Here is a 12,417-nt window from a genome sequence, read left to right as displayed (position 1 = left end):
AAGCAGCGCTAAAGAACAACAGAAGCAGAGTTATTTTTGTTTCTATTATCTTTAAGAGAATTATTATCTATACTTTCCCTTCCCTGGTTGCTAAATAATAGTTTTAAAAGTATCCATTAGAAATCAGCAAAATCCATATGTGGACCATGGGCACTGATTGTAGCAAACACCTGTTGGAAATCAAGTTTAGAGTAGAAACTTTGAAGAGATTTCATCATCATTTAGCAGCTCAGATTGTTACCCTTAAATCATTTCAATATTCCACAGTGCTTCTGCTGCCACCATTTTTTTAAAAAAAAATAGCAACTTCATGCTGAACTTAAGAAAGGCAAAATTATCTTTGAATCCTTACCACCATAACGCTGCCTCTTTTTTTAAAATAATAATAATAATAATAATCAGAGATAATGTGTGCATACAGAATTGTGGTCATTTGCAAATTCATATTTTTAATTAGCTGCTTTAAAGTTAATACCATTTTCTTACTGTTTACCTTCTCAGAACGGGTCCCCTAAAATTCATGAATAATGTATGCCTTTTAAAAAAAATTGCTACATAAAATCAGCCGCAGTACCGTTCTCACTGGTGGCCTTCTGAAGCTGTGCTTGTACACCAGTTATTTTTGTTTCTGCAAGCGTGTCAATGAACCTCATATTGTCTCTTCTCATCTTCAGTATAATATACAAACCGATCAGTACAGAAGTTGTGATAATGTCTCTGCCAAGTCATCAGATAGTGATGTCAGCGATGTGTCAGCTATTTCCCGCACCAGCAGTGCCTCTCGCCTCAGCAGCACAAGTTTTATGTCAGAGCAATCCGAGCATCCAAGAGGCAGAATCAGGTGAGCTTTAAAAGTGTTCATATGTCAATTAAAAACCTTATGTCTTTTGCCATACAATATACAGTGGTTTGCTGAATGAAACAAAATCCTATATAGAGCTGCGATGGCATAGTGGTAAGAGTGCAGTACTGCAGGCTACTTCTGCTGATCGCCGGCAGCCAGCAGTTTTGCAGATCAAATTTCACCAGGCTCAAGGTTGACTCACCTTCCATCCTTTCGAAGTCGGTAAAATGAAGGCCAAGATTGTTGGGGGAAATATGCTTGTTGTAGCCTCGTAAGTCCTCGGACTTACGAATGACAGCTCGGTGGCAGCCAGGCGCATCTTAGCCAATCAGACGCGCCTGCCGGTTGCCGGGCTGTCATACGCGAGGCTATTGGTTGAACTATTTGACAGCCGAGTATAAAAGGCTGTCAGATGAAGGAGAGGTGCCGGTCTACTCACAGTTGATGTTCTATTCATTCTTGTTTGAAATTACCTCAGACGCCTCCTCGTAATTTCTACCGCCAATTTAACAATGCTGACTCTGTAAACCGCTTAGAGAAGGCTGTAAAAGCACTGTGAAGCGGTATATAAATCTAAGTGCTATTGCGGATTCACCTAATTAACGAAATAAACAGCTTCCTCAACAATAGGCGCTCACCTCTTTTCGTATGGTAAAGCAGGTTTTAAAAAGTCATTTTAGCATGTGTCATACATGCAGATGTCCACAGGATATACCATAATATCAAAACATATCCAGAGTTCAAAGAAAGTGCAGAAAGAACAACAAGTTCTGATTTGCAAAGATCCTTTGAAATGTGCAGGAATTCCAAGCAGATGCTGTAACTACCTTCCAAGCAAGTTCAATGTAGGTTGAACTTCAGCAAGTGAAGTTTTTACACTTGCTGTATGATTTTTTTAAGTAGTGGTTTAAAAGCGGGGCCACAAAAAAGAGCAGTAGATGTGGGTGCTCCATCACTGCAGATTTTTAAGAAGAGGCTAGACAACCATTTGACTGGAATGTTATAGGGTCTCAGGGCCAGGACTCGTACCGGCGTTCCTGGAAGTTAATTACTTCCAAGTTCACCAACCAACCGGTCCGCATGAACCGGTGCAGACCGGTAGGAACCCACCCCTGGGTCTCCTGCTTGAGAAACGTGTTCAACTAGAAGACATCAAATGTCCCTTCCAACTCTGTTATTCTGTCCAGTAAAAGTGAAAAAGATCTATAGATACGATTAACAAACTATATAAAGTTGAATAAGAATTTTTGAAGTAATTTCTGCTGAAAATAAAACTGATCTTACATCAGTTTAACATATCGGAAGCATTATTAAAATCAAGCCAGTATTTAATAATTAAAAGTCAGGGTAAAAGACATTCCTTAAAATTAACAAGAGGTTTTTTTTAATTTCATCTGAAAAGTCTATCCTTTTTTAATGAAGCAATCACGATCAAATAGCAGTCTGGATATTTAAGTTGCTTCACGAAATATTTCTTCTGCATCACATCTTTAAATTTCTTAAAACGTGTATGGTGATTTCCCGTGAGCAACACAAAATCAATTACGGTATTTTGTTGTGGCATGTCATTCAAATATTTATCAAATTTTTAAGGATACTTGACGCCGTAACAGTTCTGGGCAGTACACAACAATCTTAAAAATAAATCCACAAGAATAAACCAACATGTTCTTAACATAGAACTCATCCATCAGAAGCTTATCATATAATATAAACTGAGGCCTGAGGAAACATTAGATTTTAAGAGCTTATTTGAATAAGACTATGGTAGGAGCCACAAAGATCTCTGGAAAGATCCTGTTCACATCAAAGTAGGCTTACCTCTTGGGTTCCATGAGGTTGCAATGTTAATTGATGAGGCCCAGAAGATGACAACTCTTTCATCTTCGTCTATTAAACAGGATAGACAGGCATCACAGGAGACAGTCATTAGCCAGGCCCTACACCATGAAGGAGTTTATAAGGGAAAACCAGCATCTCAAATTGCTCTGAACCAGTGGTGGGTTCCTACTGGTTCGGACCGGTTCGACTGAACCGGTAGTGGTTTAGCAGACTGAATCACTGGAACCGGCAGCGACTCAGGTCTGCCACGCCCCTGAACCGGTTCTCCGGGTGGCACCATCTTGTTTTTTGCTTCTGCTCACGTGCAGAACAATTTTTAATGCAATGTGCATGCATGCGAAGCACCCCTGCTCTGAACCCCTGAGATGAATCTACTGTTAACAAGTGCAAAAGAACATAGTTGTTACATGGGCATATATGCATGCTCATGACTTCCCATGTTTTCTGGATCAGTTGCAGTGACCTTCAAGGGTACTGAAGAGTACATTGCAGCAAGTGACACACAGAGTGATCAAAGCGAGCCTTCCGGTGATACTTCAGAAACGAGCACAACTGGAATATGTTGAATCTGTACGAATGCCTGTCTGGAGACAGCTGCCAGCTGCTCCTCAAGCCAGAGCTATAAATCCAGGCAAAAGCACATAATCTACATTTTCAACTTTAGAGGATCGAGGGTAGAGAAGACGCGTAGAGTAGACATCAACTGCTTCAGAATGATCAGATGTACACTGTAAAGTAATTTTGGATTTGCAGACATAGGAGTGACTATTTCAGTATCTGATACATCACAGTACATTTTGTCACCTAAACAATAGTTTAGGTGACAGAATTAACTCTTATGAGCAAAACACATAAGGGCAACTCTTATGAGCCAAATACAATTTGTTTAGCTTTCTAGAAAAGTTGGAACCAGATTACCACCACCATCACCCCCCCCCCCCAAAAAAAAACCTTTAGGCAGCTATTTCCTTTTTCATCTCTCCGATTATTTCATTTGGAGGGGAAGATGGCATAGGATATTACTTAAGGAAGGTTAAGGAAGAAATCTGTAGAATTTCTCTGTTACCTTTCAACAAATTTCAGACATATGATCTAGTATTCCATTGTTCTCTTTCCCTCTACAGTAATTTGGGAATCTGAATTGAAAAAGCAGATTCAGAAGAATTACGGGCCCAACTTGGTCTAATGCAAAAAAGAAGTATTTCATAGCCTGCAGGAATTTTATTAATATAGACAAATTGTGAACTATCCAATTTATTTTTAGAAACCCATTGAAAGTATAATCCTATGCAGGTCTATTCATAAGTATGTCTGTCAACCTTGATTGGAATTATTCCAACTAAAGATGTTGCAATAATGTTTCTGAATTAGTCATATTCATTTTAAAGAGGCTAAGCAAGATTTCAATGCATTGCTTACTATTCAAATAATTTATCCCATAGTTCTCAGCAATAAGATTTTGAATATTACTATGTGACAGATTTACCCTATCTTAAAATTATAATTCTTAGGTATAAGAATTACGGTTTAGCAAGTCAAATAGTAGTCTGCTTCATTTCTGTTCAAAGAAATGTTTCTGTACAAAACCCCCTAATAGTTTCTGATAAATTTGGAACTTTTTGCAGTATCTGACTTCAACTATGTGATAGTGATTTAACTGATTTAAGTAAATAGCATTGAACAAAGACTTATAAATTATGAAACTAGAAAGAAAAAATAAAACTTTGTTTATAACCAGCAAACCTGGCTCTTCTTGCATTTGAGTCTTGGATTGACCACTAAACAAACAAACAAACAAACAAACAAACATTTATGACACCAATGGAAGGGTCATTTCTCTTAGCTATCTTTGGGAGGGCAATTAAAAATACTTTACAATAAATTTTTGTATTTCCATTTGTTCTCTTACAACAATTTTATTTAAAATGCATTAAGACATGTTGACATTTGCATTTTTTTTTCTGTTGCCCTAGTTGTCAGTAAAATATTTGGTTCTATTACTCATGGCTATCTAGTGTGAATTTTAAAAAAAAGTTTAATATAGTTCTGGTGTCTTGCCTGCAGATGGCCAGGAAGAATATTGAATTTTAAATCTATTTCACCTTCAGTTCTTACTGAGTTGTAATGTCTTATTAGTTAAACAATGGAAGGCCAAAGGGCTCTATTGTTGATCTGTGCTTAGGGCATCAAATGTTCTCAACCCCGCTTTCAGATAACATGTGATTTTGCAATCAAATGTTTTCACTGGTTTATTTTTCCCCTCTCTTTCTTTTGTTAAAGTTATACACAAAAGCTAGGCATTGCACAGGGAGAGACCTGTTATTTGTTGGAGACCCCAATCAATAGTCTAAGCACCTTTTTTGACTAACAAATCTTCCTAAAAGGCATAAGCTGCAGCTCATTTTGTAAGATGGAATAGTTAACCCAATGTTTTACAACCTCAGCAACTTCAAGATATGTGGACTTCAACTCCCAGAATTCCCATCCTCTTGAAGAGTTGAAGTCTATACTTTTGACATTGCTCAGGTTTAGAAACAAGTTAAGCCAATATAGGATTTGAAAAGGGGTTGAGGCAAGTTGTTGTTGGTGGGGAGATGAAGGTTGACTATGCAGATGGAGGTGACATATGGGACAGATGAAAAGGACTTCATAATTCCCTTTTTTTCATTATGAGTTGTCTTCATTTAATTTTGCATGCCTGCATGTTGTGACTATGGGAAGATCAAAATCCTTAGAGAACTGCAAAGTTGATGGCAAAAAAGGCAGGAGGATTTCATGGGAATTAGATGACAAGACGGGGCACAGTGAAAAAAAAAAGAATGTGGAAGACAAGAAAAGAAGGCATACGGTTGCTGACATGAGGTAAAGGCTAGCTTCTTTCCCTTGTGAATTTGTACCTGTAACCCAAAATATCATGATTTCATTAGTTTGGAAGAATGACATATGTTTCAACTGATGTCTATGCATTGCTTGATTGCTATCATAAATAACCAAAGATGTTTAAAAAAATTAAACATCGCATACCTCTTTTTTCCCCTCCCCATCACCGGGAGTCAAAATTTTATAGTAACACATTTCATAACGAATAATTTCCTCCATTTTATTTCACTCGAAATCCGTGGTTTAGAGGAGACAGCTCATATTGTGTAATGATAGAACCATCTCTGATATGTCTTTCACCGTTTTCATAATATTTGGTACTATATTGTTATTTCATAATGTTTAGAATCATGTCAGTTTCAATGGTAAAACAATTTACATATCATAACGGATAGAGCACAAATCCAAACACATGATAAACCCAAACTGATTGTGTTATCTTTGTTAAATATCAAATGACTCTTTTTTGGTCTGGCTAAGCTGGAAGCGCAGTGTTATATCTTACATGGAAATGCCTTTTCTGCAAGGAATAAATGCAAAATATGCACACATTCACTATGTAATTCTGAATATGTTCTAGTCTGCATACTTAGAACCCAGTGCTATTGAGATAAGAATTATTGGAGGTAGAATTAAGTGACCACATCTTTTAAAGGATATTTCGTTGGACTTCCACCCTCATTCAAGCTGTGAGATGAGTTTCCCCTTTTTTTGAAGGATAGATTAGTGGTCAGATACAGTGGTTGTTTAGTGGAGAGGACCAACAAAGAAGCATCTTCAGGAGATTTGGAGAAGTATTCTGGAGAGACACCAAGGATTGGTGAGATAGCTACCATTATAATGTATAATATAGAGTGCCAGTTTGTATCTCTCTATATTAATGGGATAGTATGATAGTTAAGGGATGAAAACCAGTAGGACTGCACTTCTCATAGGGATGAAAGTCAGTAGAGTGACTTCGGGCCAGTCACTGACTCTCATCTCAACCCTCCCTACAGGATTGTAGTTGTTAGGAAATAGGAAGCCAGAGTTTAGGTATATTCTGGTGCTGTGAGTTCTCATTCTCTCTCTCTTTCCTTCTCCCCCGTCTCTCTCACATACACATGCATGCACACACACATATTTATTAGATAAAAAAATATAATAATAATAATAATAATAATAATAATAATAATAATAATAATCCTGAAGCAAACAATTGGGCCTACACTTGCCAGCACTTCCTTTACTCATTTCACTAGAACGTTTTTCAGTTGTAGATTGCTGCTACAAGATTGTGCTACATGCCTCCTCCAGCATACTTCAGGTATCTTTTTGCCATTGAATTCGAATATAGGAATTATGGTTTTAGCCAGTGTGAGTTTGGTGTAGTGCAGTGATGGCTAACCTTTGTGCCATCATGTGCCAAAAGCACAGGGGGACAGAGGGGTGTCGTGCGCATGCCTTCCCGCCGTGCATGCATGTGTGACCCTCCGTGCATGCGTGCACCCCCCCCAATCCTTCCCCCGTGCTTTTCTGCATGATGGCACAGTGGATCCATTTTTTCACCCTCCCCAGGCTCCAGAGGCTTTCTAGGAGCCTGGGGAGGGCGAAAACTACTTCCCTCGCCCTCCCCTCTGGAGGCAGAAATGGCCCATTTTCCAACTTCTGGGTTGCCCGTAGGGCCGTTTTCTTCCCCCGGAAGCTTCAAGGAAGCCTCCAGAGGGCGAAAAACAGCCCAACTCTCAAACCACTCCTGAACTTCCTGTTTGCACATTGGGTTGTTTTTCTCCTTCTGGAGGCTTCAGGGAAGGCTGAAATCAGCTGGCTGAAATCAGGCAAAAAAAATGAAGGCTGAAATCAGCTGGCCAGTGCACTCATGCACGCTGGAGCAGACAAGTCAACACCTCGCGTGCTCTAAGAAATGGCTCCGCGTGCAACCTGTGGCATGCGTGCCATAGGTTCGCCATCACGGGTTCTAGTGGTTTTCATGCTAGAAAATAGGAGTCTCTGGGTTCTTGCCTTGCATTAGGCATGAAGCCAGCTGGGTGAACTTGGCCAGTCATTTTTTCTCAGGCCAACTCATCCCACAGGGTGGTTGTTATGGGGAAAATAGGAGAAAGGAGTATTAGGTATGTTTGCAGCTTTCATTTATTTATATAAAGGCAAGTTAAAAGTAAATAAATAAAACTTGTGGTTGGACATGGCACACTGCTTTGTTGGAAGAATGCCTAGAAAATGACAAGGTGTAAATGGTGGAATATAGGTTTAGAATGTTAAAGCAGGAGTAACTCTACTAAATCTTCCAGTAAGATTTGGATGACTGGCTATGCCATCCATGGCAGCCATTTGAGAAAGTGTCTTGGGTCAAAAGAGTTATGGCACATAATATGTCTACCATGATTTGGTACATTGTCATGTTCATTATCCTCCTTGTTGAGTAGTTATTTGGAATAATTAGCAGTTTGCGTGTTCTTCAAAACTTGATTATAGCGTGAATCTCAAATTACTCTCCAATCAGGAAAGATGACAGCAGTGAAGTTTTATTACTAGATAGTTCAACTGTTAGAGTTGCAGACAGAAATAAAGTTGTAAATGTCTACAGTTCTGATGAATGCAATTGAAAGCTTCATTTGGTTTAAAATTAAGTAGTTCTTGCTTACATTCTACTCTTATAAATATTTACTCATCGTTAAGTTTCACTGAGCAGAACTTGTTTGTAAGAAAACTTGCAAAGGATTGTAATGTTAATTGGTTTGTAAAAAGACTTTTTTTTTCAAGGTAAGAATTCTCTCTGTGATTGACTGAAAGGACATTCTGAAGTAAGACTTAAATATGGGACACTTGGAATAACAGGGTAGTTTATTTTTAGAAATATGATGTTCCTCATTAAATAGAGATGATTATCTTTCTCTTTGGTCCAGGATGGCTACTTGCTCTGAAATTAATATTCATGAGCCACCTCCTTGTAAAGAGATCCATAGAAAGTGAGATTTATAGTAGTAGGTATTTAGTAGAGAAAGCAGAAAGCATACTTACTAGTATTGATGAAATCTGTCAACAAACTACAATAAGAAAACCTAAGTATGGTCTAAAAAGAAGCCCATGAGCTATGGATCATTTCTTATTGTACTGAAGAATTATATGAAATAGGGACGATCTATCTGTGAATGAAATTATCAAAGATTCCATGCTAAGAGATCCACAAGATCGAAAAGTAGTGACTCATAACTTGGGCAGAAGCAACTGTGCTGCTGGCCTTCATTTCAAAAAAAGATGTATTTTCACAGAGTGAATAGGTGAGTCATTTTACAAAACAGATATTAAATGTTTACATTTATTTGTCAAACTAAAATTCTACAACCTTCAATGTGATATTTGTTATGTGTTTAACTGAATCTGAGGGGGGAGTGTTCTCATATGCTTATATGTATGTATGCATGTAACTCATCTACATCTTGAAACATTATTTTAAGAAACTTAGAATGACCGATGTACGGTATATTGTTTTAATTTACTGAATTTGAGTCCTACAATAAGTAAAGTATGCCTTTTTAAATTTCCATTCAGTTGCATCGTATCATTGAAATAAAACAATGAAGATTACAGGGAAGGGTAATGTGTGTATGCCATCAAAATACAATATTGATTGTTTGAATAGCTCAGCTTTTGATAGTTAGTTTTGATCATTAGTTCTTTTAGTTAGTTTTGATTTTTCTCTCAGTGCTGATGGGATTCTTAATCCTGTGATGTCTTCGAGGAAGACATGATTTTCAAGAATAATTTAAATCCATCAGAATGATATAAATCTGCTTTGGGGTTCCTCAAAAATCTGCATATGAATCTTGAAGATTAATATTTTGTTTTTGAGCTGTAGATGCCCCTTCTATTCTACATACAAACTGTGACGTTATCTTCAGAACTAGAGGAAGTTATTCAGCAATCCTTTACTTAATCCTAAAATAGAAAGCTAATTTAAGTTTATAAATGCCTCAAGGACTTCCTTCTTTTTGAGATATTCCTGTGAAATATTTTTTGGAAACCTTCCATTTTCAAAGATTAATTGTCCTGCAGGCTAAGCAGGGTATTAAGATTGCTCCATTATTGGGTGGGCGGACACTGTCCAGTAGCCATACAGGGTTACCACGGGGTTTTCTGTTGTTTCCAGTGTAGTAAAACTTTAACTTGATTCAAATAGGCTCAGTCAAATCAAGATATCTCTCAATTATCAGGAAAAATAAATCACTTTCCCAAGTTTAGCTTTGATATTAATTTATAATCACTGGAAGCTTGTGTAATCTTTCCTTCCCTTAGAATTTAAGTGTAGAGATGAAGCGCTGATAGTTGATGGTCATGATGGCGAAGGCCTGAGAGGACATGTGTAACAAGGATGCTGGGAAATGTAGTTTTCCAAGGCATCTCACGATCTAGTATAAATTTTAGTAAACTGCTCAACTCAGAACTATTGTACTAAGGGACATGTAATTATCAGAATGTTTGACAACAATTATAATGACATGCCCCTAGGATTTTCTGCTGTTATTATTTCTAATATTGTGATGGAAATCTGTACTGTATAGTTTTGTGTAATAATTAAGGCACCAAGCTAAAGACTGGGATGTCTATCATACATCCTAATCCTTGTGTCATTAATAATTGCAACACCTTCAAAACAATAGCAGTATAGCAAAGAGCTTCACTATTTATTTCAAGAACAAATGCATGTAATGAATAAGAACTTCTTCATTACCCCAGAGCTGAGGATTTAGTTCATGTTATTCCTTATATTCTGATAAGAGGTGATTATGGTTAGGAATAAATACTAAGATGATCTCTTCATAATTACCTATTTTTAAATGAAAAGAACTGTAGCCGTGCAACTCCACTGATACCAAATGTTCAAAGGAATGGATCTCATGTCTTTGATCTCATTACAAAGCATTTAAGAATAGAAAATTAAAAAACAATAGTGGCTTAATAATAAGCATAGCTAATGTAATTAATTTCTTTCACAGCAAAAAAATTAGATTTATCATGTATGAGATTTGTGTCCTGCCGTTGAGGCTCAGAAAGAGAACGGACTTTTTTTCTTGTTTAGTGGTGATGGTAGTGATGATAATGTTGTGGCTGCTATTATAAAACCAATCTACATTTTTCGTCTTTAGGGTTCTCTGTTGAATATGAAATTCTTATATAAAGTAGGGTTAGGTGGGATAGAAAAATCCATACCTGACCAAAATAATGGTTAAAATTCATTGGCAAAATAAAAAAGATCACATCAGAATTGCTCAAACAATAGTCCTTTATTATCTTGTATAAAACAAAAGAATCTTATTTTCATCCTTTCCTCCTTCATTGCCAGTAATGTTTCTGTTTCTGTATAATAAATCCTTTCTTTACCCAAGTTAAAGATTCACAACATGTGTGCATATGCAACACATGCAATAATCCACTGACTGCTTGATAATAAGCAAGAAAGTTTATCTGCAGGATGTTTTTTTCCAAAGGGAAAAAACTAACAGGAAAAAAAAAAAAAGAATTAGATCCAGAAAAAAAAAATAACATCAATTTATTTCAAAAGAGAATTAAGCACTTGGCTACAACTGTCCCATGTAAATCAATCTCCTTCCTACTAAAGATCTCCTATCCATTTGTTTGTAACTTACAATTACCATATTTTTCAGAATATAAGATGCACCCTTTTCCCCCCAAAAAGAGGGTGAAAATCTGGATGCGTCTTATACACTGAATACAGCATTTTTGGCCTACTGAAATCCTGCCCCCTTTGCAAAAATGGATGTGCAGAGTGTTTGGGAGGCTTGCAAAGTGCTCCTGGGGGCTGGGAAGGGCCATTTTTCTTGTTTTTGCCCCCCCCAGCCCCCAGGAGCACTCTACAAGCCTCCCAAAGCCTCTCTATGCCTTTTTTTTTGCAAAATGTGGCCCAATTTTTGCTCGTTTTTGCCCCCCACAGCCCCCAGGAGCACTCTACCAGTCTCCCAAAGCTCTGCATGCCCTTTTTTTTTGCAAAAAGGAAATGAGGCATGCAGAGGGTTTGGGAAGCCTGCAGAATGCAAAAACTTTATTTTTTAAATTTACCTCTTCAAAATCATGGTGCGTCTTATACTCCGAAAAATATGGTAGGCAAAATACTGCATGCTAGGGGAAGAATTTTTGAGGATACCTCAAATGCGTTAAAAGAATGCAAACAAGAGACCCATTTCTCTTGTGGAATTGAAATTTCAAGTTATCTTCAGACTAGTTATATTTGCAAACTTGTGGCCACTGCAGTTCTGCTGTGGTCAGCCACAGTCACATGATTGTGATTTCTGATTCTCGCTACCAACTTCCCACAAACTATATTAATGTTGAAGCGGGCGTGAAGTTAGAAGTTGCTACCACTCCCCCTAATTTTTGCCCAACCATGGTTGTTCTGTTTCTCTATTTTGGTAAGGTCTTTGAAAGGTTGATCCAACAGGTTGTTTAATGGGATATAAAATGGCTACATTCTGCTGACAAATTGTAGTCTTCTATCTTTGAGAACATTGCTGTTCATTATTACTTGCGTTTTATAAATATCATATCTCTGAGATATAGATAGATAGATAGATAGATAGATAGATAGATAGATAGATAGATAGATAGATAGATAGATAGACAGACGATAGATAGATAGATAGATAGATAGATAGATAGATAGATAGATAGATAGATAGATAGATAGATAGATAGATAGAGGAATATATATATATAGATTTTTACAACCCCCCGTATGCTCAAACATGGGAGGAAGATCACTACTTCCATTCTCTATCCTTCGGCTCATCACAAGAGACCATCCAGGCAGAAACCCAATATTTTTACTGTTGCCTTTT

The 12,417-nt window shown here is 37.3% G+C and overlaps 1 protein-coding gene across 31 annotated transcripts in view; it reads left to right on the top strand.

Moving 5' to 3' along the window:
• The window catches only part of RIMS1 (regulating synaptic membrane exocytosis 1), a 324,358-nt gene that overhangs the window by 286,988 nt on the left and 24,953 nt on the right, over positions 1–12,417 (top strand). For 10 of the 31 annotated variants that reach the window (XM_087718876.1, XM_087718875.1, XM_087718878.1 and 7 more), the window contains one exon: positions 675–841. The exons of 12 other annotated variants lie outside the window; for them this stretch is intronic. In XM_087718876.1, the coding sequence (XP_087575002.1) occupies positions 675–841 (167 nt within the window). Of the gene's footprint in view, positions 1–674; positions 842–5,407; positions 5,549–12,417 lie in introns of all 31 variants that reach the window. 9 more of the 31 variants (XM_087718871.1, XM_087718872.1, XM_087718869.1 and 6 more) reach the window with 1 other exon arrangement.

Source organism: Thamnophis sirtalis, unplaced genomic scaffold, assembly GCF_051295495.1.
Source record: "Thamnophis sirtalis isolate CommonGarterSnake01/CBP01778 unplaced genomic scaffold, rThaSir2_p1.2 scaffold_6, whole genome shotgun sequence".
Classification (NCBI taxonomy): Eukaryota; Metazoa; Chordata; class Lepidosauria; order Squamata; family Natricidae; genus Thamnophis; species Thamnophis sirtalis.
The sequence above is the reverse complement of the archived record's forward strand: the minus strand, read 5'-3'. Positions and strand labels throughout refer to the sequence as shown.